The following is a 27039-nucleotide window of genomic DNA, read 5'->3' on the forward strand; positions in this document are numbered from 1 at the left end:
GGGGTGACCTTGCTCCTACTCTTTTCGGTTCCATCGCTGTTATGTGGGGCTGGCACATAGTAGGTGCTCAGGGAATGGTGATTCACATTTGCAATGACTCCTTGAAAACCTAGAGGAGACCAGGGAGAGATGCACCAATTTGATCCAGATGAGTACTCATGTCTCATTGGCTATATCTGGCAGGGGGGTAAATGGGCAGAGTATTTGAGGGCCGTGACTCCTGTAGCTCTGCTTTAATCATTTCCTGTTTGTGCTTGGCACCTTGCTAGAAACATTAACAGAATACCAGGAACACGTGGTCCTTTTTTTTTTTCCTGAAGGAATTTTCATTCCAATAGAAACTCTAGATTATTGGACATCACACTTACAGGACTCTTCAATCACTGTTATGGACTGTGCACTTCCTAGTACAATATCCAAAATCAGAAGCTACTGCCTTTACAAAGGCAGGTGCCATTTGAAAAGCCCCACATTCCCTGAGAGGACCAGGACAGGTATATTTTCTATAGGTCTAAGAAACTGTAGTCATTTTGGATCCCCTCCTCTCAAAATAAAATAAAGTTGCAAACTCCTAATTAGGCTAAGTGCCACTTTATTTATTGTATTTGAAAACAAAAAGTACTACTGGATGAAACCAGAAATAATTTTCACAAAATTTAATTATTGAAAAACAGTAATTCTATAAAAATGCATGAATGCTCTTTCCATTTGTAAAGACAGTACCCAGAAAGCATTACCATGGAATATTAAGTTCTGGAGACCAGGAGTGAGAAGATTCTGGTATGAAATGCTTCCATCCCAGTCTAATTCACAAATAAAGGATTTTAGTGGGTACTTGGAAGTTATAAATCAGTATATAACAAACAAATGAATGTGCAAGAGCAAAGGTATAGCTTTGTAGTTAGGGCAAACGGCAGCATGCTCTCCGTTGCCAAATGGCAACCGCTTTTGCTTTGGAATATGATGCTTACACCCCTTTATCCTCCTGCACCACTGGCACCCTTAACTTATGAGTTACTTGATGAAGGTTACTTAGGTGAAAAATGATTTGATCTCAGAGTCCGTTGTACATACAGTTGAACTAAAATAAGAAAGGTAGGAGTTCTGCATTTCAAATATTTTTTTTTTTGATCTTTAAAAGGACTGGGTTTAGGAGCACCTGTGGGGTTCTTCTTGCCCCATACCCTGTGTCCACTAACAGAAGAGAGGAAGTTCTACCAAAACTTTTGCCTCCTTGTGAGGGCCAAAGAAAAGATGTCCTTCCTTATCTCCTACTTTGCTCTCTTGGAGAAAAAAGGGCTCAGATGGGCTGATCCAGTTGACCCATATATGATTGTTTACCATTTCCCAATCAGAGTTCTCTTCCAAGCTCAATTTACACTCTTCTTTGCCCAACTGTACAGGACACTTGTACTCCCTGGGATCCTGCAGGGCACAGACAGGTAGATCTCTCCTCTCTCTATTCAGCTTTTCTACCTACTACTAGGTAAGTAGATCAGATTGATTTAAGCAAAGAATTGCCCTACCCAAAGAAAGTGAAAACACTAATTCAAGATAGACACTCCTGTATGTTTATGGCAGTATTATTTACAAAAGCCAAGATACAGAAGCATCCCAGGCATCCATCAGTAGGTAAATCTATAAAGAAGATGGGGGTGGTATATAATGGAATATTACTCAGCCATAAAAAATAATGAGATCTTGCCATTTGTGATAACATGGATGGACCTAGAGGGTCTTAAGAAGTTATACAGATAAAGACAAATGCCATTTGATTTCATTGACATGTGGAATCTAAAAAGCAGAACAGGGAAGCCTGGGCGGCTCAGTGGTTGAGTGTCTGCCTTTGGCCCAGGTCATGATCCCAGAGTCCCGGGGTCGAGTCCCACATCGGGCTCCCCACAGGGAGCCTGCTTCTCTCTCTGCTTACCTCTGCCTTTCTTTCTGTGTGTCTCTCATGAATAAATAAATAAAATCTTTAAAAAATAAAAAATAAGCGAACAAATGAACAAATAAACAAAAACAGATTCTCAAATACAGAGAAGAAACTGTTGGTTGCGAGAGAGGGGGCAAAGGGCGGAAGGATGAAAGAGATAAAGGGGATTAAGAGGTATAGGCTTCCAGTTATAAAATAAATAAATTGGGAAGCTAAGAAGAATAGCATGGGGGATACAGTCAATAATACTGTAGTAACACTGTGTGGTGGATACACTTATCGTGGTGAGCACTGAGTAATGCATAGAATTGTTGAACCACTCTGATTTACACTTGAAACTCATATTGCATACCAACGACACTTCAATAAAAAGAGGGGGAATAAGAAGTTTCTCTTCCTCCAGGCCCCCTCACACCCCAGCCCTCCATCCTGTTGGTAGAACTGGTATAGACCTTTGATACCACCTGAAGTTTTGCACTGTCCCTCAGTTGTTAGTACCTGGAAAGAAGGACCAGGAGGGATTAGCACCCTAACATTTCAATGCTGCCTTTTCTGAATGTATATTATCTGTAATCCCAACACATGGATTTGATGAAGGGTTAGCTACACATAGTTTTCTGACAAAATATCCAGTTATAAGCACATGACCTTCAGTTGGGTTAACGCATTATTAATTCACTGTGTCACTGTGAACCTATGCTACACATGATCAGGTCAGATTTTGCAATTTAGGAGACAACATTTTTATGAAACTGTATGGTGCCTTGTGTTTGCGGCTCATCTTTTCTGTTGTCTTAATTTCTGTTAATTTGGGTTATTATTGTACTCTCTCTCAGCACTCCAGATTCTTTTGCTGAGACTGTTCATACATTGTGACAGCCTTACGATGGTATTTGATCTGTTATTCTCCAAGTTCCTGTAAAAAAAAAGTCTCATATCTGTACTCACTGGTATAGAAATAGAACTTTTTAGCAAAAATGGGAAACAAAACAAAAAAAAAAAACTCTAAGCCATCCATGTTGGAAGGCTTTGCATGCTTAAACATTAAATTCCCTCTCTGTGGCCTTTACCCTCACTGCCTCCCCAGTATGTGTGCACATATGTGGACGTGTGTGCATAAGTTTGCATGCAGATCGGTAGGCATGTATACAAAGAAACATGGATGCACATGGTTTTTGAGAGAGATATCAGACCTTTTGTTGTTCCCTTTAATGCTCTCTTCTCACTTTTTTTTTCTCTAGAGAGGAAGTTGTCTTTCATCAGAGCATCGAACTGAAATAAGCCCTGCATTTATAATGCACGTAGAGTTTTTCCAGTGCTTGTCTAATGAGAAACGATACCCAAAATTAGAGCTTGCTGCCTTCCAATTATCCCATTGCATATGATTTTGTTATACCACAAATAGTTATTTTCTTCCTTCCCCAATAGCTACATAAATGGGCCATGGTAATCCACTCCAAAACAAATGGCCAGGCATTGCTATTTTTGCTGTACATAGTGGGGGAAAAAAAAAACCTCTATTATTATTTTTAAAAAAAGAAGAAGAAGACTGTCCCGTTAATGTCTACTGGTCACAATCCCCAAGGCAGATTTGGGCTCTCTGGCATGGAGGACAGTTGGAAGTTCATTTGCCAGAAGAGAGCAGCTTTTCTGAACTCTGGGAGAGAGCCTAGAATAGAATAACAAGGGGCTGCAGGGTTGGGTAGCATCAATTACTTTTACTGTATTTTGGGGGGGAGCTTGGATTTTCTAATGTTGTCCCCACTTTGGGCACAGGCAAATAATGGGTCAAGTTACTTAAAGCAGACCGCTGCACTGGACTTGATTCATCCTAATCAAAAATAATGGCCGCGCTTGCCTATTAATCTCTTTGCCACCCTAGAAATTGAGAGATGAGGGGAAGTTGAAGTCAAATCTAAAATGTTCTGCTTTAGATGGTTAAGAGGATGATTGAAATCAATAAATCCTAGGCTTTTGGGAAAGCCGAGATGATTCCAAATTTACTAAGGAAAGAAATGCCAGCAGGAGCCCTTGGGGACCAGGACTCAACCATCAAGCTCTGCAGCCGCTCTCCCATCACTGGGACCTCCTAGGAGGAGCCTAAGTTTTACTTGATCCCATCTCATTATGATGTTCTGCCTATGAGGAGCAACAATCACTGTTAGGGTGTGATCAACCAAATTGAAAAACTGAGCAGCCAAAGTTAAAGGAATCGGTCAGTGGCCAGCAAATCCATGAATAAATTAGTATGTTTCTGACAGCCGGGATCTCCTGCGAGGAAATCCCATCCTGTCTCAGATTTCACAGGCAGCCTCCTGTCTTTAGTTGGGGTCTTGCATCCCAGCTTCTGGAGGAACCTGCAGGTCACCTGAAATTCATGACGGCGGTAGCAGCAGATAGAGACACCATCTCCTTGTCTGCATGTCTACTGGGTTGGACAGCTCGTCTTTCTCCCCAGCTCTGGAATGTTCTGGCCTTCAGGCCATGGCATCCCATCTCTATTTCATATTCTCTTTTCCTTACTGATGTGAAAACACTTTCACGGAAATTGCCTAATTTAGCTCTCGCAAGAACTCTATCGGACAAAGTAGTCATCATAATTTCTATTTTATGCATGGAGCCAGTAAGCCCTGAGACAGCGACCCTTTGGCCCCAATGTGTGCTGGGTCTAGGAGTCCTGTGGTTTCTCCCTGAGTCCAGTGCCCATCACGCTGCCACGTCAGGTGCCGCTGGCTGGCTGCAGATCATGCAGGAGGGTCTGAGTGCTTGGATGATGGCAGATGGAATGCCCTTGGGGTCATGCTTTCAGAGCAGCGGGGTGGGTGGTGGTGGCAGGTGTGTGCACATGGCCGCTGTCTTGATGGCATGTCTAGGAGAACATCGTCTGCCTATGAATGCAGTGTCCATATAGGCACCATTTCACAGTCTCCACCATGTGCCTGATGGAGTCAGAGCTGGTGGGTATGTGGCCTTGCTAACTTCTCCATGCAATTCCACAGGGAAATTTGCTACTGGGAGGACCTTTACAGAGTCTTGCTTGTCTTGCCTTCATCCTCACTGGGGAGGAAGTTGCTCAAATGGTGTGATTTTTTTTTTTTTTTTAGGCTTGGGTGCCTTGAAAAAATAAGATGAAAAGTCTAGAAGTACATTCAGCAACACCATATCAGGCTTCTCTGCACCCACTCCCCTCCTTTATATTTTTCTTAGCTGTTCTGTTTTAGTTAGCTCCAATATAGTGCTCCCCTCCCACATACCCCTTTAGGGTGAAATGCCTGCTCAGTGTGCTTCGGAAAGGCAGTATATTTTAGGCAGCCTGATAAAAGACTCTAATAGCCCCAGATTAATGCATTCATTCCTAGCCAATTGAAGGATTCATTACAGTGCTTAGGCTGAGGCTGCTCTCTGACGAATTTGCCCTGGGTAATGAGCCATTCAGCAGCTGCTACCCTGCACTGCTAGTAACCTGCAGAAGAGGGCAGTGAGATGAAACAGGCATAGATAAAGTACAAAAGTGGGGAAGCTTCTGGCACCTCCAGTTGGGCAGGGCAAGAGAGAGCAAGAAGGTGCTTGTGGACAGGGCATTGGCCTCCGGAGCTGGAACTGAGAAGCTATCTGGTGGGGGGGCGTACTGAGGAATGTGACAGTGCATTAGCATCGCTTGTGCCTTTACTGGCTGAGAAGTGAGGTTCGTGGCAAACAACATATGCCTCTGCTGCAAAAGTGAACCCCGATTGGGCACCTAGAAGGAATGTGATATGTGGGAGAAGCTTTCAAACAATTATAGCTGTCATAGAGCCAGAAAGTTAGGAGATGTTACAAGGGTTGGCTAGCCCAGTGCTTCTGGGGGCGGGGGTGACAGTGACTTTACCCTCCAGGGGATATTTGGCAGTGTCTGGAGACATTCTTGGTTGCTTGAACTTCAGGAGTTAGGGGACTGAGAGGCTCCCGGCATCCAGAAGGTGGACCAGGGATGCTGCTGAACATCTTACAAGGCATAGGAGAGCCCCCAACAACAATGAAACATCCAGCCCCAAAGGTCAACAGTGCCAAGGCTGCAGAAGTCCAGCCAGCCCCAAACCCTCCTCTTAGGATTGAGAAGGCTGACACATGGCAAACGGTGATTGGCTCAGAATTACATGGTTGGAGGAATGAAGAGCTGAGAGGGGCAGGAGCCTGTGTCTCTTCTCTCTCAATGACATGCCCTTAGCTCTGGGAGGCCGGCTTTCAAATTCTGCACCGATAAGTACTTTTAGAAATAAAGTTGTTCTTTCTCCTCCCAGACTCCAGAGCACCCTTCCCAGCCTGTATCTCCAGTAAAGAAAATTCCATCGCCTACTTTTATGAACTCATGCCAGTCCCTAACCTCTTCGGTCTAGGCAGATCTCTTTGGGAGGTTAGCTTATTATCTTTGTTATGCATTTTAGAAGTGGATGGTGCTGCTGATAAAAATAGGAATCACCAGAGGAGCTAGCACCAGACATTATGAGATGCTGTATGTGCAGTGTTGTTGCAAACAGTTCCCCATGAGGGTAGAAAGGAGACCCCTTCCCATACACATAACCGTATCTCACAATTATTAAATATTGATTCATCTCAGCAGGGGCCTGTGCCTGATTTCAAATGAAGGCAAGTACATTAACTTGTGCTAATCTCATCTAGACCCATTGCATTGCACCCTTGGCTGTCTCCGCTGACCCACGTTCTCTGATTGACAGTGTGGATGGGATCTGATTCCTTTGCCCACCATTCTGACTCTAGAAATAAGCATATATGAGTTTATATCTGGAGTTGTAGGATGTGTGGGATGTGAGCACGAGAATTTAATAAAAGAGAAAAGAAGCTTACATGATGATGAATAGCAATTACAGGGAATTAGATTAGTATCAGTGTCTGGAGTAATCGTAAACATTTTCTGGTGCCGATGTTTGATGGCACTGGGGAGGTTGGGAAGGGGGGGGACCGGGGGATGATAGAAAGGAAGGGAGGCCAAAGATAAGAACAAATATGCAAGTCCATAGTGTGTGCTTAATGGAACTGAGATTTATTTTTCTGTGTGTCTTTTTAAGCCTCCAGATAGATCACAAAAAATACAGCCAGCCAGAAAAGAAATAGCCCAAATGTAATTTAAAGGACAGCTTTTTAACCAATACTTCAGCTTGGAGACACCTGTCCTATGTTCCTTGAAGATGCCCAGCTCAGGGGAGGAGTATTAAAGTTACTGATTTATCTTCAGTAGTACAGACCTATTTTTAATTTATTGCCTGGTGACAGATTTTTTGTTTAGCTTTTCTGTGTTCCTCAACACAACCTTCTCTGTAAAAGAAGAGCAGCCTGGAGGCCATTGTTTTCTTTGATGTCCTAGTGCCCTAGAAGAAGACACTGAACTCGGACTTCTCAAAAGCATGTTGACATTTTCTCTGGCTTCATGACAAGCAGCAAATTTTGTAGTAGGAAATACAACCATCCTGTCTCTGATTCAAGACGTGTGTGTGTGTGTGTGTGTGTGTGTGTGTGTGTGTGTGTGTGTCTGGGCGTTTGTGCACATGCACGTAGGCCACTGGAATGGCTTTTGTGGTGTGTGGTGTGGCAGTAACAGTTTAATCATTCCAGTGTCAATAGTTAGTCAATAGTTCCACAGAACCCCTTACCAAAAATATCTATTTTAATACCATGGAGTCACAGGGAAGAGACTATGTATGGTGTAGTTCAAACATGCAAATGAACGGTCGGTTGTTTTTCCTCCGTTATTTGCAAGGGACACTGACTGCTCCATGCTGGGGGGTATACAAGGTGAAGCCTAGAAAAGGTGTAAAAATAGTATAACTCTTTCCTTATGAGTCTCATATTCCAGTGACAGTGCTAGGTGCTCATACCAGCGTTCACTAAGACAGTGTGTGGGGTGCTGTAGGAGACGGCACCTATTGAACAGAGGGCACCTATTGAACAGAGGGCACAGGAAGACAAGAAAGGAGCAGTTATTTCTGACCAGGGGAGTTCACGTACTCACCAGACATTTACTGAGTCCCTACTGTGTGCTGGGCACTATTCCAGGTGACAGGGATGGGGCGGGGAAACACGGGTAAGATTCTGTTCTCTCCGGCTTCACATTCTAATGAGGAAACATACAGGGCAAATACCAAACAAATGAAGACTTCAGGAAACAAAAGCAGAGGACTCGGGGGGAGTAGGAAGGTAGGCAGCTCTCCCGGATGGCACGGTCAGGAAGGATGCAGAGTAGGTGATGATCAAAATAAGAACCAAAGGAGAAACCACTAAGCGTGTGAAGATCTGGGAAAGAGCATGTCCAGAGAAGGAGCAGAAACCACGAAGGCGCGAGGGAATGAAGCCAGCTGGGCACCTTCAGGAACGGAAGGCAGGTCAGGGGACTGGAGCTGAGTTAATTCTGGGCCAAGCGGTCGGTGGAAAGTCAGAGCTCCTCCAGGGCCTGCTGTGTGTTAGAGACACGGGTATGAACTTCGCATTTCATTGCAGCCACGTGCCTTTCAAGGTGTTTAAGCCGGGGATGTGATCTCGGTCGTGTTGCTGTTTTTCATGACTCTAGTCGTGATGCAGGGGATGGGATGTCCTGCCCGTGGTAGAAGCCAGAGGACCAGCATGATGATGGACCTGGGTAGCAAGAGGGAGAAAAACTGGGGGCAAGGCAGCATGAGGGTTATTTTTGAGATAAATGCAACAGGACTTCATAATGGGTGTAGAGATTGAGGTGAAGACAGAAATCACATGTTCCTGTGACTCTGTCCAGAACAATTAAATAGATGATGAGATCATTCACTAGGAAAGGGTAAGTAGGATGGGGAGGTGAGGACTCCAGGTGAGACACAACGAGTGGATTTTCCCACTGAATGGTGAAAGAAAGATGACAAGTAGGCCACGTTGCTCTCCCGTATTGACGCACACTCTACGCACCGTATTGTTCTTTCCTCTTTATGCACATGAACTCATTGAATCCCCGGGATGGCCCTATGAGGAGTATAATTATTGCATCATCTATTTTTGGCGGGCGGGGGGAGGAGAAGCGAGGCTCCTTGATGTGCACAGATAAATTAATGGTGTCCAGGCTGCGTGCACTCTAGTGGGGACGGGCAGGTGCTTGCGTGAACAACTTGCCGTTGTATTTCCCACCACCAGTGGTCAGGTGTTCCCCACCCCTGGGAACCAGGAGACAGAAACCCCTGCCTGAGTGATACAGGGAGCAGATGGCTCCGTGTCAAGATTCATTCACATCCTGATAGGCTCACTTCCGCCTGCTGTGAGCTGATGAGGAGAAAGAGAGTTATTGTCAAATTCCCAACTTGCCCTTTTCGATATAAAGTTCACTTGTAATATATATATATATATTTTTACTTCAGTTGCTAATGCATTTTGTTCTCCAGAGTGCGAGAGACCCAGCTTCCTGCGTAGCCTTTAATTAGTTTCTGGATGATGACATCTCCACCGAAAAGCAACTGGTGGCGTCCCTCCAGTCTCGGGGGGAGATAAAAGAATCTAATAAAGACATTTGGTATTTCTAGGTGATGTGTTTGACAAGCTTTGTATTAACAAGAAGTCATGTTGGAACTTTCTTCTTCCCCCAACTGCTTCCTCCACTTGCTCCAGCACCATGACATTTCACTGGGGGATTAACGGAGCCATCGCCATCACTGAGAATTTGCAGCTTAAAACAGACCAGCCTGTGTCTCCGCCCCTCGTGCTGGAGGGGAAGAGGCTTTCACCTTGATCTGTTCACAGACCTTAACCTTTATGAGGGATTTAGTGGCAATAAGGCCTCCGAACAAGAGATCAGTTTAAAACCATCTGACAAGTTACTTTGGACAGCAGTGGGGCCACTTTCAGGGCTTCAACATTCAAGACCGGATAATGAGATGTTTCTTGCAGTTGCCTAAGTCATTCCCAAAGACGCCAGTCCCAAGGAGGGTGGGTATAACTCAGATTTTCATTCTGGCCTAAGAGACAGCAGCGCTCAGATAGAGGGAGGCAGGCACGCCCCCCGGGCCGCCTCGCTTCCTCTGAATTCAACCTTGCAGGTACTTGAGGGGGAAGAGAGCATCCTGTGGAGAAGCCGCACCACACCACAGCCACGGCCGGGTGGGCAGGACTCGCCAGCTGGGAGGCCGTGATGCGCACTGTGCATGCCAGAGCCTAGCTACCCCTGCTGGGGGCAGCAGGACAGGGAGAGCTGGAGATGCCACCAAGGCGGCTGAGGATGTGAGCGAGCTTGGCATGGTCAGCAGCCATGCACGAGTAGAGCGTGGGACCTCCACCGGCCGGGGGCTCCACTTCTGCCCGTCATCTCCATCTGATCTGGACCGGGCAGCCAGGAGGGGGTGGCTGGTACCTGCCCACCTGGGGAGCTCTCACTGGCAAGGGGAGACTATGAGTGAAGAGAATGGTCGTGGGATCCCTGGGTGGCTCAGGGGTTGAGCATCCGCCTTTGGCCCAGGTCGTGACCCCGGGGTCCTGGGATCGAGTCCCACATTGGGCTCCCCGCATGGAGCCTGCTTCTCCCTCTGCCTGTGTCTCTGCCTCTCTGAGTCTCTCATAAATAAATAAATAAATAAATAAATAAATAAATAAATAAATAAATAAATCTTTAAAAGAGAGAGAGAGAGAATGGTTGGCAGGAGTCCAAGATTATGATGACATCCACGGACCCACTTACACGTGTGTTCCTTGTCCTGCTGCAAGATGGATGGTGTGAACCCCGTCCTGGGGCTGGCACAGCACTGAAGATTGTACCAAGACCGTTCCTCTCTCCACAAGGTGGGTTTCTGAGCAGATGCAAGAACAACCAAGGGGCACAGTCAGCTAACCTCTTCCTTAGTTTGGAGGAAAAGGACCCCTATTTAAAATGAAGCGCCACCGCCGGAAGTGCAAGCTCTTAACACTGACATTTTTGCAGAGTTTCTCCAGCGCAGGCCCGGGGGTAGAGGTAGCCAGCCTCATCCTGAGCCAGGTGGGGTCTGTGTCTCATTTCTCTGAAGATCAATTGGTGTTTTGGCAAAAAAAAAAAAAAAAAAAAAGTCTTTCGGGAGGAGGGGCAGCTGATCCTGTGTAAGGGGCCAGGTGACAGAAGGTTCTATAGCTTAGCTTAACTGGCCACTTGAGCTTCGCAGGTGCCCGCTGCATTCTCACTTTAGGAAGAGAGAGACACAGGCACATGTCAGGGGCCAAGGGAACAAAGCAAACTGCTTGGAGAGGCTTTGTGGCCGCCTCTGGCTGCCGGCAAAAACAAGAGTCGACGCATCCTGGTGAGCAGGAATTAGACGCAGGGGCATCAGAACTTTTGTGCCGGCCGCTACCTGGGAGCTGCTGCACCTGAAGGACACAGGCGTGGCAGGAGACGTCATAGGTGTGTAGTCGAGAAATCCCAATCAGCAATTCCGGGTTGGATTGTTACAGCAGACGATGGTGCCGTTTATCCCTAACTGACCGAACTCTGCATTATCTCCGTCGCAATAGCGTTCATTTCTGGAGTGATGGGCAGTTCACTAAGTGAGCTCAATTATTTTTTTTTAAGATTTCATTTATTTATTCATGAGAGACATACGCAGAGAGACAGAGACACAGGCAGAGGGAGAATCAGGCAGAGGGAGAAGCTGGCTCCACTCAAGGAACTCAATGTGGGACTCGATCCCGAGACTCCAGAATCACGCCCTGAGTCAAAGGCAGACACTCAACCATTGAGCCACCCAGGCATCCTGTGAGCTCAATTATACCATATTTCATTTGATCTCTGAAACCCCGTAGAAAGAGCTTGGGTCTGGGGTCTGCCTCTTTCTAGCCCAGTGGCTTTGAGCACACAGCTCTTAAAGCTGCAGTGTTTTGCCTCCAAAGGGAAAATACGTGGCAGGTACCTGGTATTTATTAGGTGCTCAACAAATAGTAGTTCTCTTCTAGGAGGAATAATAATGAATAGAAATATTATCTTGGATTTCTTTCTTTAAAAAAAAAACTCATGACATTATGTAAGCATATCAGATTATTAATTGATTCCCTTTGGGGTAGCATTATTTTAGTTTTGAGGACCTCTTGTTTGTGTAAAGTTGAGCTGATTGCTTTAGGAACACCTTATTAGTGAATGGCAGTTGTCTCACTTCCTGTATGATGACCTGGAGTTAGTTGTTCAGCTTCTCTGAGTTTTGTTGTCTTTATTGTGCAGTGGGGGTGACGTGTATGAATTACCCTGAGGATTTAAAAGGAAGCGGTGACTGTTACACTGGAGCCATGTGCTCAGCATAGAAGGTGTTCAGTGGCTCTTCCCTTCCCATTATCTCCCTCCTCCCTTCATGACCTGGTCCCTAAAAATGTGGTCCCATATGATGAATAGAGCATGACTGTCAGCCACCCACACTTAACCCAAAGCAAGCGCTATTCTACTAGAAACCGGTAAACAACCATCCTGTCTGGATGGCAGGTCCACGTCATGATTAGCAGTAATACCCTTATGTTCCCACATTAAACAATTGATGAAGAGATGCTTCTTAGCAACTTCTTGGATGTTTTCAAATATAATGGAGCACTTACAGTTACAGGTAAGTCGCTGTGAAATTCAATTTACACTAATATGCCCAGAAACAGGAAGGCGTAGAGTGAGGAATGCATGGTGTTTATTTTATTCTCCTACGTCTCTATCAGGAATGACTAAACTGGGTCAGGGAGCAGAGCTCATAAAAACTTCCTTCCACACTTCAGCTGATTCTGAAAGGAACAAATTCCAAACTTCAGAACCAGTGGTTTATGACTAATCCTGAATAAATCACTAGCTTTTCTCCCAGGGCTTCATGATTTTCCAGCCAACATGAAGGGTTTTAATATGGAGAGAGAGAACGAATGAGATGTTAAAAAATGACAAAAGGAACCTGGTAAAAGAAATAACAGTCTGTTTGAACTTTGTCATTAAGAGCGTTTTCAGACTCTGATTTGGGATTCCGAGTGTGTGTGATCTGACCTTTCCCTTCTGGAAAGTGGAGGCAGCAAGCACACTGCTGGCAAGAAGTGGGTGGGGTCCTGCCGCACATCCCCACCCAGGTAGCAGCCCGGGTCCTCACTTAAGGATACTGTTTGCCTCTGAACCTCCGGAAGGTCTACATCGTGGCTAGCATCCGCTGTGGTGCTGTGGTGAGGGGTGGGGTCCCATGTCACCCTGGCAACCCAAGCCCCTCCCCCACAGCGCCTAATGTCTGTATTTGTCTTCGTATTGGCCTCTAGAGGTACACATTTTTAGTAACACTGATAAATCACATTTGAATAGTACTTTATGTTAAAAAATGTGATTTCTCACAGTTTGGTCTGATGCATGGAACATCTATTCTGAAGAGGCAAGATAGTAACATAATTAAGCTAATCAGTGAGTTAGATCATTTACATGAGTTTATGCAGCTAATAATTGTTGGGTCTGGTCTCACCTGATCTTTCGATGCAAAGGTTAGGCTTCTTTTTATCGAGGGATGAAAAGTCCCACAAAACCCACAATATTGGAATATGCATTCTATTATACAAACATTTTTATGGAAAAGAAGGAAGAAGGAAAGATGGAAGGAAGGAAAGAAAGGGAGGGAGGGAGAAAAGAAGGAAGAACAAAAGACAGAAGGACTGACTAGTCTTTTCAGGCAAAGTAAGCTACATAAGGTCTCAGTGGACTCAGCCATGAATTTGATTGATTATTTCTCTGCCTTGGTAGAGAGACACGTAGGACGCCTGGTTGCGGGAAGCAGCAGCTGTGGTGATGCCTCGGAGGAAAGCCGCCCAGGAAGGCCACGGCTCCCTGCCTCAGCTCACATTAGTGGAAGCTGAATGTGAGGGTGCTGATTAGGAAGTGCTGGTAGATGGAGCAAGGCAGAGGATGAGATATTTATGCAAATGTGGAAAAGTTCAAGAAATATACAAGTGAAACCTCCCCTGTCCTCTTCTGATAGAGAATAGCACCGTATACAGATGAACAGAGAGGGCTCCTGTTCCTGGATGGACCGTGGGCATGCAGAGAGGTAGAAGGGGATGATGGAGGAGGGACAGAGGAGTTCAGCAAGCCCCGAGGGTCACAGTGTTGGGAATCTGCATTCCACTGGACTGACCTCTCCATACCTTCAATCATACAAAATCTACATTCGGGTCCCACTGATAACACTTGGATAACTTTGAGAAAAGTTTTTAAATATCTCACTCAGCTTTAGTTTCTTCATCTATAAATAGGAATAGTAGTACTGCCTCAGAGAATCCCATCAAGATTGGATCAAATAATGGAGTCAATCTCCCTGTAAAATATCTAATGCACAATAGAGATTCATAACGTGTCACTTCCCATGTGTGTAGTTGTGTGTGTATGTACTTGGTGTCTATTAATTATTTTTAAGGTATGCATTTATGATTACACATGCTTTATAAAAATTTTCTAACTCATAAGATCCCTCATTTAAAAAAAACACTCTACAACTCTGCAATTTCCAGTTGTGTGTCCTTGAAAACTGTCTTGACATCTCCACATATACTTATCCTCATCTGTAAAATATGGGAAAGGAAATAATTAGGGCGATCAACACATGTCATTTGCCTGGAACTTTTCTGCTTTTAGTACTGAAAATCCCATGTTGCAGGAAACACCTCAGTTCCAAGTAAACCAGGACAATGGTGACTTTAGAAGTAATATCTACTTGTGGGGCTGATGCAGGGATAAAATAAAGCAATATATGTAAAGCATCTATTCTGCAGCATATATTTAATAAACAGTAACTATCAGCATTACTACAGATGTTAAGAGTCTTTAGGGGTCATTTCAAGATCTTGAGGAAGGTCATTCCTTTCAATTTAGTTGCATTTCCAAACAGTCTTATAAAAACCACCTAAGTCTTTCATTCAAAAATATTTATTGAACAGCTGTGCCAGACATGATGGTATGTGCAGAGCACCTCAATGAATAAGACTGGCAACAGAGCTTACATGTTTTTTTGAAAGAGGCAGGCAATTATGCAACCGTCTGGTACGGGAGGTTCCACTTGAGAAAAGGTGATCAACGGAGGCTTCATAGAGGAGCTAAGGTTTAAAGAATAAGCCAGAACCAGCCAGGTGAAGAGCACAGAGAAAGACCAGCAGAATGGATCTGAGTCAAGGAATGTATGGCTTGTGGTGTTTCAGGAGGAAAGACCTCAAGGAAAGAGTTTTTGTGCTCCATGACCAACTCCTCTCTGTTCAGTCTAGATGAAAGAAAGAAGATCCTAGATCAAGCATATTTTGCCATAGCCTGACTCCATTGCCTAACAACTAAATTTTCCCCTAGACTTTGCCCTGGTCCACAGTGGCCAGTGTGCAAAGATGGATTAGTCCAGAAATGAACATCTGTTTGATTATATCTTTAAGAGCTTTTTTTTTTAGGATGTTATTTATTCATGAGAGATACACACACACAGAGGCAAAGACACAGGCAGAGGGAGAAGCAGGCTCCCTGCAGGGAACCCAGTGAGAGACTCAATCCCAGGACCCCAGGATCATGACCTGAGCCAAAGGCAGATGCTCAACCACTGAGGCACCCAGGCTTTCCATCTTTAAGAGCTTCTTCATCTAGATTGAACATTTATGCACCAGGCTATTGACATATACCTGAGAGTCTCTGTGTGAGGTCAGAAACCAGGAAAGGTCAAGGTATTCCAGATTGGTCCTTTTGGTTCTGTAAGGACAGAAGTCCCAAGGCCTTAGCAGTGAAGGAGCCCTTGTTGTGAAAACCACCCTGAGTTGCCATGGGCATCTCAGATCTTCATTACAGAGAGGAGGCAGGAGGAGAAGTGCCAGTGGCAGTAAAGGAAGCCATCTGGGATGCATAGATCTGCATGTGTCATGCAGAGTAACCTGGTCCAAGCAGCTTATGTGCATTCCCAGCCCCACAGGACTGTGCAATGCTTAATAAAGCATCTTAATTTGGATTTAATAGGATATCTACTGTGTGCTAAAAACAGCAAATTGCTATTTATTAATGACATAATTATTAAAACTTAACACCTGGGCAGTGGAAGCTAAACCAAGAGTGAAGAAGTTCCCTGGAATACTGTTTCAATAATTATCTTATTTAATTATTTACACTTTTGAATTAGAATTCAATAAGAGCCAGATTAAACCTTAACATAATGTGTTAAATGTGGAACTGTATTCAGAGTGTGGCTCATTGGGCTCCTGCCTTCCTTCCCAAACAGAACCTACTCACTTCTTGGTATTCCTGTGTCCATATGGGTGTGTCTTCCAGATCCAGAACTCAAAGCCAGCAGAGATGTCACATACATGTATGTGAAAACAAGCTAATGGTCTTTTGAAAGGACCTATGGACTCTTAACACAACTCATTTACCTTTGTGGCTTCGGTTCTCCCTCTACTGTTTACTTTCAAACTATGTTCTGGGACCTTGCCCCAGAGCTTTGATGGTATCACTGTGACTCCTGAAAGGATAGATCTGCCTGTATGTCCTTGATAATCTCACCATCAGAATGTCTAAGACAGAAACAAACTCATCAAAATAATGTCCTCCCCAAAGGAAGGTCTTCATATAGCATCCTGGGGTCTACTAGCTCAGCCATCCAGCTGCCGCTGAAAAAATGACCTTCACATTTGACTCCTTGTTTCTAGTTTCTCTATCCTGGCAATCATCAATCACCTGCACATTTTGGTGGGCATTTCTCTCAAATCCATTCTTTTCTTTCCATCCTTATAGAGCCAGCACTCTATGCTTGAGTATCACTCTAATATAGATGAATTTATTTGACTTTAATTTCTGTCTATTCCCTTCCCTCTGGCACATTGTTACCAGATTATTTTTGCTTAAAGTAAATTTAAAATTATGGCATCATTTTTCTTTAAAAAATTCCAAATGCTTGCCATTGGCTATAGGATAGACTGAAAATTAAGACCTAGTCATTGAGGTTATTCCATGCTTTGGCTTTATCTTATCTCATTGATCTTGTATCCCATTCTTCATTGAGTCAGTTAAAATGTATCAACCATCCATTCTATATTGACACTACATATGTGTGTTTGCCAAGTGCACACAATATTACAACTCACTTACTGAGCACTTTACATTGCTAGGAGCTCCTTTAAGTCCATTTTATAAACTTATTCCTTAAGTCCTCAGAAGAATCCTGTGAGGTACATGGAATTATCACTTCATTGCATAGATGGGGAAGTCAGGCGCAGAGAGGTGAAGTGATCTGGCTAAGGCTGTCTGGTTTGAACACGGTTGAGTCAGGATCTCAACCACAACTCTCTACTGTCTTTTGTAGTAAGTCAACCTTGCATCTTCATACAGTTCATGGATTTCTGTATTCCTGTCCAACACAAAGCATCTTCATTTTCTCAGACTTTGTGAGTGTTTTTTTTTTCATTGGTTGGTATTCAAAATAGACTTGAGAGCCAAGGCAAAGCCACTCTGACACTCCTACTTAACTATGATTCTCCCTCTTTCTAACTTACAGAGCTTAATGTTTATACCACTCATTTGACATTCAACCACACACAATTTGGGGACAGATTTTACTTTATTTTTCAACTTTCTGGGATGTTTATATGCACTGCTTCCTCAAACAGCAAAGGAGGGCCAACAAAATTTATTTCTGCATGTCATTCATATATCTACAACACAGTTGTGTATACAGGAGGTGTTCATTGAATGTTTGTTGAATGATGTTTGGCCCAGCCTCCTTTAGCAGCTATTTGCCCATTACCAATTATGCCTGGCCACAAAAACTCCTAATAATAGTACTATTTCTGTGTTGTCTCCTTTGCCTACAATATCTTCCTACTTCTCTTGAGATTGACTTTTACTTATTTTCTTGAGCTTAGTCAGGTGTCACACATCCAAAAAGTCTTCCATGACTTCCATATCTAGGTTGGCTTAAGTATCTATCCTCTGTCTTCCCTCAGCATCATATCTATTCCTCTGTGTCACCAGACATTAAGGGGCTATACTTCTGTTTTTACATTTATTGACTGCAAACTCCTTGAGGACAATGGCTGTGTCTTTTTTAGCATCGAGGTCTTTAAGATTTTATTTATTTATTCATTCATCCATTCATTCATGAAAGACATGGAGAGAGAGGTAGAGAGACAGATGGAGAAACTCCCTTTGGGGAGCCTGACATGGAACCCAATCCCCAGACCCAGACCACACCCTAAACCAAAGGAAGAAGCCCAACTGCTGGGCTACCCAGGCATGCCTTTAGCATTAAGTTCTTAGTGTTAAGCACAATGCTAGTAGATGGAAGTGATCAATGAATATTGATGAAGGAAGGAAGGAAAACAAAGCAATATGAGTATGTTTATAACAGCCTGCATAATGAGAAGAGGTAAGATGCAGAATGTATCTATGGAAATAACATAAATATATAAATAGCCCTGCCTTAATTGGCCAGAACATTTTTATGAACATGAATTAGCTAGGGCCACAGTGCATTCTTATCAACTCAATTTAATTTTAAATACAGTATGCAAGCAGTTGCCACCTAGAAAATTATACTTTTACTCCTTTAGCATCCTAGGTATTGTGCTAATGTAGTTCTGATCTTTGGCATTGCACCTCTGGTCAAACCATCTCAGCTCGATGCCATGAATAGTCTGCCTTTCAAAATCATCTGGGGCCATTTGCCACCTTTGAGTTGCACTCCTGTGCAGCATTGAAAGAACAGCAACCATTTCTTCAACTTCTACTTCATAAGTGGGACACTTTCCAATTGTTAGTGGAGGGAGACAATTCTAGATGATTCTTCCAAGCACGAGGTGTGATTGTCTCATTTAATATACTTACTGTGCTGACAGCTCTGGCCCAAAACACTTTCTATTCTACTTGGGGACTGTCCATTGTTCTCTAGTGTATGATTAGCAGATTAGCTATCATGTAAGAAGCCAGGAAAATGAACTCCTAGTAAGCCCTTCCAAAGCAAAAGTAATTCATTACCCAGCCTGATTTCCACTTAAAATGTACTTTAAGCACACTTCCAACTACAAACCTTAAATCACCCTGTGTTCACAAAGTCCATCATTTTTTATTTTATTGCATGGCGTTGGCATGACATAATCCCTTGCAGAGCATCTCAGAGTGCTTTACAGATCAATAAATTACTTACCTGCACAGTTGAAGCAATGTCTGCAAGGCCAGCACGGTCATTATGCAAGCAGCCTGTCCTCCAGGAAGCAAGCAGAGCTCTGTGGGTGCCAACAATGGGCGGGAGCAAGGGCCAGGCAAATGTATGTGTTGGGGGAGTGGTGGTGCAAGAAATTACTGTTCCAGTTAAAACTGTGAATAAAATACATCAAATTTAAATGATTTTAAGACTAAGAGCATTTAGAAATTTGGGTCCTTCAGATAGTCAGCAAATCAAGTGTTCAGTCATTTACTCATCAATTCTATTTCTGTCCCAGAAGATTCAATCTAGCTTTTAAATCAGTACAAGCATAAAATACAATATTATTTCTTTGAAGTCCTGGATCATAGAACCAGTGGTCACTCCCCAGCCCTCACCACATTGACTCTCCTGCCAAATAGTTGTGAGACTGCAGGTATATGTGCAAACACACACACACACACACACACACACACACACACACTGCCTTATTTTCTGAAGCTTGAGGTGGATTTAAATCCAAAAATGATTAACTGGTGTTTACTTTATGCAAGACATCCTATTCAAGACAGCAGAAAATAAAAATAAGAGTAAAGCTCTTGCTCTGTAGCTTGTATTCAGATAATTTATAACAGAGAAGAAAGGTGAGACCGGGCTAACATAGGCAAGTTTATTTTAAATGCCTTGGAGGAGGCTATGGAATCCCCAAGAAAGAGAAGTCACATCTTTTGGGAGATATCTGGAAGATTTTATGGAAGGGATGGTGACTCAACTGGACCTTGAACAATTCCAATAGGTATACATAGTTGAGGAGAAGAATCTACATGACCAAAATCATCAGCAAAGGCATGGGGATTAGGATCCAAAAGTGCAACACATGCTTATTAATGAGTGTTTCCAGTTGTCTGATGTGGGGAAAGGGGTGGAAGACAATATGCAAGAAAGAAGGAAGGAACACGGGCTAGAAGAAGACACTGGCATGATACCCCCTTTTCATGGAGAAGAAAATCCAGCACAATTAAAAGTGAATGATTAATGGTTCAAGTAGAAGAAAGGCCAGCATGGAAATTTCTAATCAACCTGATTTCCATGTGACGGCCATCATCTGGCCTTGGGACAAGGAATAATGTCAACATTTAGGTTTCCTAGGATCTCCAGCTGACCAGACAGCATTATGTATTATGTGGATTATGTGCCTGGAGTTGCATACTCTGATGGCATAGAAAGGGGCTTATTCAAGGGAAGGACCTAATATGAGAACCTCAAGGGACCTGGATAGAGGGGACACTTGTAAAGAACTAAGGTGTCAAAACTAGTGTCTGTGAGACTGAACTGATAGAGACTGAACTGATATGTGTTAGTGATCCAGTCCTATGTTGTATGAACATGTAGCAGGTTAGAAAGGTGATTTCCTTGCATATCATTTGTTGGGCTTTTGCTGTGGCTCTAAATATGAGTATGTCATGGTTCAGTTTGTCAAAACGTTCTTGGTTAGTGGATGAGAGATGCTAAGTAAATAACCAAAATATAGTAGGATAAGTGCCAAGAATTGGAGTCTGGGGGCACAATAAATTGTACCCTTTATTTTTTCTAAAGATTTTATTTATTCATAAGAGACACAGAGAGAGAGGCAGAGACACAGGCAGAAGGAAAAGCAGGCTCCCTGCGGGGAGCCCGATGGGGGACTCAATCCCAGGACCCTAGGATCACGCTCTGAGCCGAAGGCAGATCCTCAACCACTGAGCCACCCAGGTGCCCCAACACCCTTACTTTGTAAACCAATTGGCAGATAAGACAAACGAACAGTCATACTTGAGCTAAATATCACTTTCACTGGTGGTAAAGATGGTTCTAGAGAATTAGGCTTAGATGTGCAGCAACAATGAGCTTCTAATTTGGAATCCTACAATGAGACAGGTGCACACAGGCAAGTGCCAGCTATCCTGTGGGGTCTACAGATCCCCTCCGGATGCTGTCTCCATGAAGCATGTATGAGGAGGACCACAACAAAATATAGCTTCCTAAGGGAAGGCTGGTTCCAAAACAAAAGACTGAAGGAAGTAGGCATCCTGCTCTCAATTTTACCAATTATAATGGGGGATTAATTTAGGGTACAGAAAGAAAAAAAAGACCAAGTGGGTTATGTCTAATTGGAAATCCCTCTGATTCCTCATCAGATACCTGTAATGTACCCTGGGGGCACAGATGAGAAGCAGCAGTAACTTAGATTTGTGAAGGAAGGCAAAGAGGAATAGGGGTAGAGAAAGCTGCAACAACATGGCATCTGATTTGTACCTTTAAGGATGACCAGAAGTTTTGGACATCCTAGGAAGGACATAAGGAACAGTGTAGATCCCAAATGCATGACAGCCAGGAAGCACATGGCGGGTTGGGATAACAGGGACGGTAAGGAAAGGGGGAATGACGGGGAAGGGTAGTGGAAACACAGATTACTGCTGGACTCTGATCGGCCTGGTACACAGGGCTGAGAAGCTTGAGTATTTTCAGGTGGGCAATAGGGAGCACCTGGGGGTGTACAGGCAGATATGATGCAACCAGAATCGCATTATAAAAAGAGGACTGACTGCGGTGTGGAGAATTACTCGTGGATGTGTGTCGGAGGTGGGTGGGGGTGAGAGTGGAGAAGGAAGCGGGTGGAAGCTAGGGGAACAGTTCTTGCAGTATTGCAGTGGAATCCATTCCCACTCAGACTCCCTGACTCTGTGTTTGAATGGGAGGAAATAGAAGCTAAATTCGAGGTAAGATATTTCTTTAAGGTAATTTCTCTAATTTCTCATCATTTATTCCTACAGTCCTGATATTTCAGCCCCTGGGTTGTTCTGCAAACTATCATTGTAAGACAACAAAGACATATTTCAATGAGATTTTTATTTCCCTTCTGTTTTGTTTCCACAGTATCTCCTAAAATTGTGGAGATTTCTTCAGATATCTCCATCAATGAAGGGAACAATATCAGCCTCACCTGCATAGCAACGGGTAGACCAGAGCCTACGGTTACCTGGAGACACATCTCCCCAAAAGGTAAGAGAGGAAATGGAAGAATTATTGGCCAGGGCTAGGAGGTCGTGGCACCGGTGGCTTTGCCCAAATGGTCCTACATTTTGGGTATCCTGATAACAATGTACCTGTGGCTGTGCAGAGAATTTCAGTGTCCTCTGCAAGACAGGAATATATCCTGTAAGACTGCAGAAATCATATTTGGGAATCTCTCGAATCCCAGGGAAATGAATCACAGTTGTTTCTGGGTGAAATGGTGGTAAGATGTTCTGGGTGAACTCGACTGATCCTCTTTACTGATAGAACAATCAGCGTAGGTGGCGTTGTTCAGGTGGTTGTTGTAAGATACTGAAAACACAAACACACCACGAGGAGTGAAAGCTTTGAATGGCCAGAGTCCTAAAATGAAAAAGTCTAAGTCTGCTTCTTCAGCACTGACAGATACCTGGCCCCTAGCCCATTAGTTGTTTTGTGGTTTTGTTGTTTTACTCTGATTAATCCTAGAAAACAAATATAGGGTAATGTGACTAAATTGCAAAATTTGCTTTGGGTAAATGTCTAGATGTTTTGTAGACCAGACTAAGTGTTGTTTTGTGCTTTCATGGATTGAACGTTCAACCTTTAGAATTTAAGGGGAGATGCCATTTATCATTAAGCTAGCTTTTATCCAAGGTGCATTGAATTATTTCATTTGTTTTTAAATATGTACTGAGAAAAAAAAATTAAAAATAAATAAATAAATAAATAAGTACTGAGTGCTTGTAATAGCCCAGGCACTCTTCTGAGCACTGAAGATGTGGCAATAAAGCAAAACATACAAGTTTCTTGTCTTCTTATGAGCTTACACTCTCAGGAGACAAGTGACAAAAAACCATGAGTACACAGTATAAGAAGGGGGGACAAGAATGAGAAGATAGAGCAGGATACATTGATGGAAGGACCGGAGGTTTGGTCAGGGAAGGCCTTTGAAAAGGTGACATTTGAACAGAGATGTGAATAAAGATGCCTCATTTCAGTGCTTATTGCTGGTTAATGTGAACTGTATTTAAATAAGTGTGTGTGTGTGCGTGTGCGCATGCACTCGTGCACGACCATGCTGCTGAGTACTGCACGTTTAAGGAGTCTAAAGGAAACATAGTAGTGGATATCTGCTTGGTGTTGCAGGTTGGGTGCCCAAAGCAGACCCTGAGTAACGCCATTGATGTGCAAGAAGTTTACTTGAGGAGCTCTTGGGATCAGCTCCTGTGACAGGGAAGGGACAGAAGCAGGGTTTGGCTGAGGGAGAAGCTGAGCTGCTTGAAGACTGGTGGAGTGTCTCAGCTGACCCTATGGAGAGCTAGCCTTACCCTTTAGCAGCGCTCTCTGTGGGGGTGAGAGGTGGCCTCTTACACCAGCAGAGCATTCAGTCCCGGAATTTGGGCTGTCCCCTGAAGGATCGTAACCCTGGGCCAGGTGACTTTAAGTGAGACAATCCGCATGAGCGGTGGCATCAGACTTCCGCCCCCCGGCAGCACATCTACCCGCTGGGGCTGACACCTTCCCCTCTTAGAGGGGAGAGCATCGCAGTGTCCACTATACCGGGGACCTTAAGTAAAATCCGTTCAGGACACTGGAGGGGCCCTGACACCTCACTCCCTCTCCCGGATAGTGACAGACTTACCCTCCTGCAGCTTCTCGGGGTGGGGGGGCTGGAATTTGCAGTGTGTTTGGCCTGCAGCGGCGGGGGGAACGACCCCATGCCACCGCTTCTGACGCTACCGCCGTGAGTAACAGGATGGGAGAGGGGCCTCGCAGACTGCGATTCTCTCAGCTGGGAAGGGTCCTCCTGATGGACTGGCCCAGAATCTGGGAGGAGGCTCCTGCTGTGCAGGAGAGCATCCTTGAGAGAACGTAGCCCTAGGGCACCTCTGAAGGAGGGGTGGTCGAAAGGGGCAGACGTCCCGAGTCCACGGCGCCCGCCGTTCATCATTGCTGAATGCGGAGTCCCCAGTGCTCCTGGCTGCCAGGGCAGTCTGTGCCTTCAGGGTCTGCAGAACATTCATCATCCTGGGTGGACTGGCCTTGCCTTCTGTCCAGAGGCACCGGGCCCCGCCCTCCTGCAGGCCTCCCTCTGGCCCCCCTTGGGTGTCTTCTCTTTCTCTTCTGGCTCTTCCACTCTTTGTCCTTTGCTGGGTCTCCTTTTCCCCTTCTCCTCTGTTGATCTTCTCCTTTTGTCTTGCCCTTTCATGCTTTGTGTTTTATTCTTTCCTTTCCCTTTCTCTCTCAGTGTCTTAAACACTTGTGCATTAATTTCCATTCTTTCCACATACCCCCCCCCAACCGCCCCTTCTCACAATTACTTTGTCTTTCCTCTGGCATTGGAGCCCTCTTCCTTTTATCTTGCTGGAGTTCACACTGGCGCACCTTAGAGTCCCCCCCCCCCCCTTGGTGACCATCCAGCAGACTCATTTCCCCAGAGGACTTTACCTGAGCCTGTGCCAGATGCTTCCATTTTACTGGGGTTTTGGCTGCTATGGAAACAGAAGATGGATCAAGGGGAGAGGAGCAAAATAATCAGAATTTACCTGTGGATCAGAGTAATTTAGATGAACAGCCATTTCCAGATCCCTGGTCCAGATTAGCTATCCCAGATTCAAACTGATGAGACATGCCAAGCAGTAACTAATCACCTCGAACTCACCAGGGTGCCGTTTTCCCTGTGATTGATTATTTGGAGATCAGAGGTGTCATTGGGCTGCTGCCAGGTCTGAACTGAAGCTGGAGACCCTTAGCCGTCAGACCTTCATCTTCCCCCACTAAATATTTCCAAAACGGTACTTATTTTAAATAAGATGGGACAGGTTTGGGGTTCCTTGGAGGAAAAAAAGATAGGACGCATCTCAGCAAAGGCTCCTGATGCAGAGAGCTGTTGTCATCTTTTGTCCCATCCTGTGGGGGTAGATCATGTTTCATTCTGGAGCATTCTCACACACATACCCATTATAATCCCTGAATTGATAGCTGATGGAAGCTAAGCACGTCGGCAACCCTGATGGCTTCATTACATTTTCTCCCTCCAGACGGATTTGTTTGTTTTGTACATTTCTGAAAAATCTGAGTTTTTTCCATCATAACTCATATGGTGCTACATGTAATAAATTTACATAAACCTCCTTAGAATATATATTCCCAGCCTTGACCACCTTTTATGTGGAAAAGGAGAACAGGAGTGTTAACCACCACTTAGTAACTGGCTCCTACTATTTTGATACACAGCCACTTAGGAGTAACATCTGGTTGGAAGAGGGTAGAGGGGCCTTGTCCTTGAAATCACCTGCCTGGCACTTTACATCGGATGGAGAAACCGTCATTTATCCATATCCAAGATGGAGAGGTAGCGGAGGCCTCCCAAGCCACATCGCTGTGCTACCATTGATCATGGGAAGCGGTTTCCTCTTACTCCTGGCAACATGTCTTCTAAGTCCCCTCATGAGCCTACCACTCCCAAGAGGTCAAGAAGAAAGTACAAGAGTTTTGTAAAGATGCCCGCCCTCCCTCTACACAGCTGCTCTGGAGTGTGCGAGTGTTGCTTACAACTGCATTGGCCTTGATCTTTTCGGAAAGACGAGCCCTCGTCTCCCTGTCTCACATGGAAATTCCACTTGGATCCATACGAATGTTTTACTGGCCCCTTGCCTAACTCTGTAAAAAGTACTAGCATCCTACTGCAGTGGCCCAGGTGGCCTCAGGGACCTCTGTCTCCTATAGACACATTCCCCATTCATGGCTCTGTACCTTGTCTTTCGTCTCCGTCTATGCATGCAGGAATTTATTTTCACACAGCTCTAAGCTCTAGTCTTCTTGTGTCCAAAATAATACCTTCAATGTTCTCTATTCCTCTGAGTCTTCCCTAAGGAAATAGAAATACCATCTCTTTCAGGATATCCTAAAAGGTGCTTATTAGCACCTCTCTTTCATGGAAAAGTATTCTCAAAGTCAAATCTTTAGGTTTCCGGTTGCTATTGGGTTGTAAGAGCTTTAGAGAGGAGGCTGTGATTCCTATATTACCACAACCCCGAGATCCCAACATGAAACTCGGGTGAAGGTATGAGTCCGATTGCTCTTGTCTGAGTTCTTTGATGCATATGGAACCAGGGATCACTGAGCGTCCTAATGGAGCTGCCCTCTTGAGTGTCCTGACCGCTTCCTCTCTCCCATCATACAAAACACTGAAAATAAAAACCTCACCAAGGCTGCTAAAGGAATACTTTGTACCTAGACATTGGTTGGGGGATCAGTAAGGTCCAATGAGATATTTACAGAAGTGTGTCCTGATTTCTGGTCCATGAGTTCCTTGAGACCTGCGTCTCTTTGAGGCCCTACATCTCACTTTGCTTCTTCACTTTCTAGCACAATGCCCAGCACATGGAAAGCATTCAAGGAGTATTTGTTGATTCAGTAAGCAAGCACTTACCTTTGCCAGTGCCCCCGAGAGGCAAGCCTGTTCTCCTGGTTCAAAGACTTCATCCTGAATGAATCCTGAGAAATTCTCTTCCACTTTGATATTGCTGTTGGGACCTGGTGCGTTTCCTGCTGGAGCTCAACTGGGAGGTCTCCAGGACATTTTCGTTGGTCTTCACAGGATTGTCAAGCCTTTCCTGAAGTCCCTCTACTGGGGAACCTGCTATGGCAGGGCTTGACTCTTCCTTGAGGAGAGACTCCTTTCCAAGTACTCTTTTGAAAAAGTTGAGAAGGCTCACAAGTGACTTTGAAAGTGGGTCTTCTGTGAAATCCCTTCCGCCTCCCTCACTGCCTCAATCACTCCCCTGATGTGTGTTTCTCTCACCTTGTCTTCATCTGGCCTTTCTGGGCTCTTGATCCTTTTGGTGTCTTACTCTTCCCAACCCTAATTATACCTAAACCCTCAGTGGCTCCCAACAGTTTCATAAAATAATCCCATATATTGCCAGGGAAAGTTAGTTCAATGGTATA

At 44.4% G+C, this 27039-nt stretch overlaps 1 protein-coding gene across 4 annotated transcripts in view; it reads left to right on the forward strand.

The window, feature by feature from the left end:
• NTM (neurotrimin) overlaps positions 1-27039 on the forward strand; it is a 931059-nt gene that overhangs the window by 798655 nt on the left and 105365 nt on the right. For all 4 annotated transcript variants that reach the window (XM_055304696.1, XM_055304697.1, XM_055304698.1 and 1 more), the window contains exon 4: positions 21967-22092. In XM_055304696.1, the coding sequence (XP_055160671.1) occupies positions 21967-22092 (126 nt within the window). The remainder of the gene's footprint in view (positions 1-21966; positions 22093-27039) is intronic.

The sequence above is a fragment of the Nyctereutes procyonoides genome, unplaced genomic scaffold, assembly GCF_905146905.1.
Source record: "Nyctereutes procyonoides isolate TBG_1078 unplaced genomic scaffold, NYPRO_anot_genome, whole genome shotgun sequence".
NCBI classification, from domain to species: domain Eukaryota; kingdom Metazoa; phylum Chordata; class Mammalia; order Carnivora; family Canidae; genus Nyctereutes; species Nyctereutes procyonoides.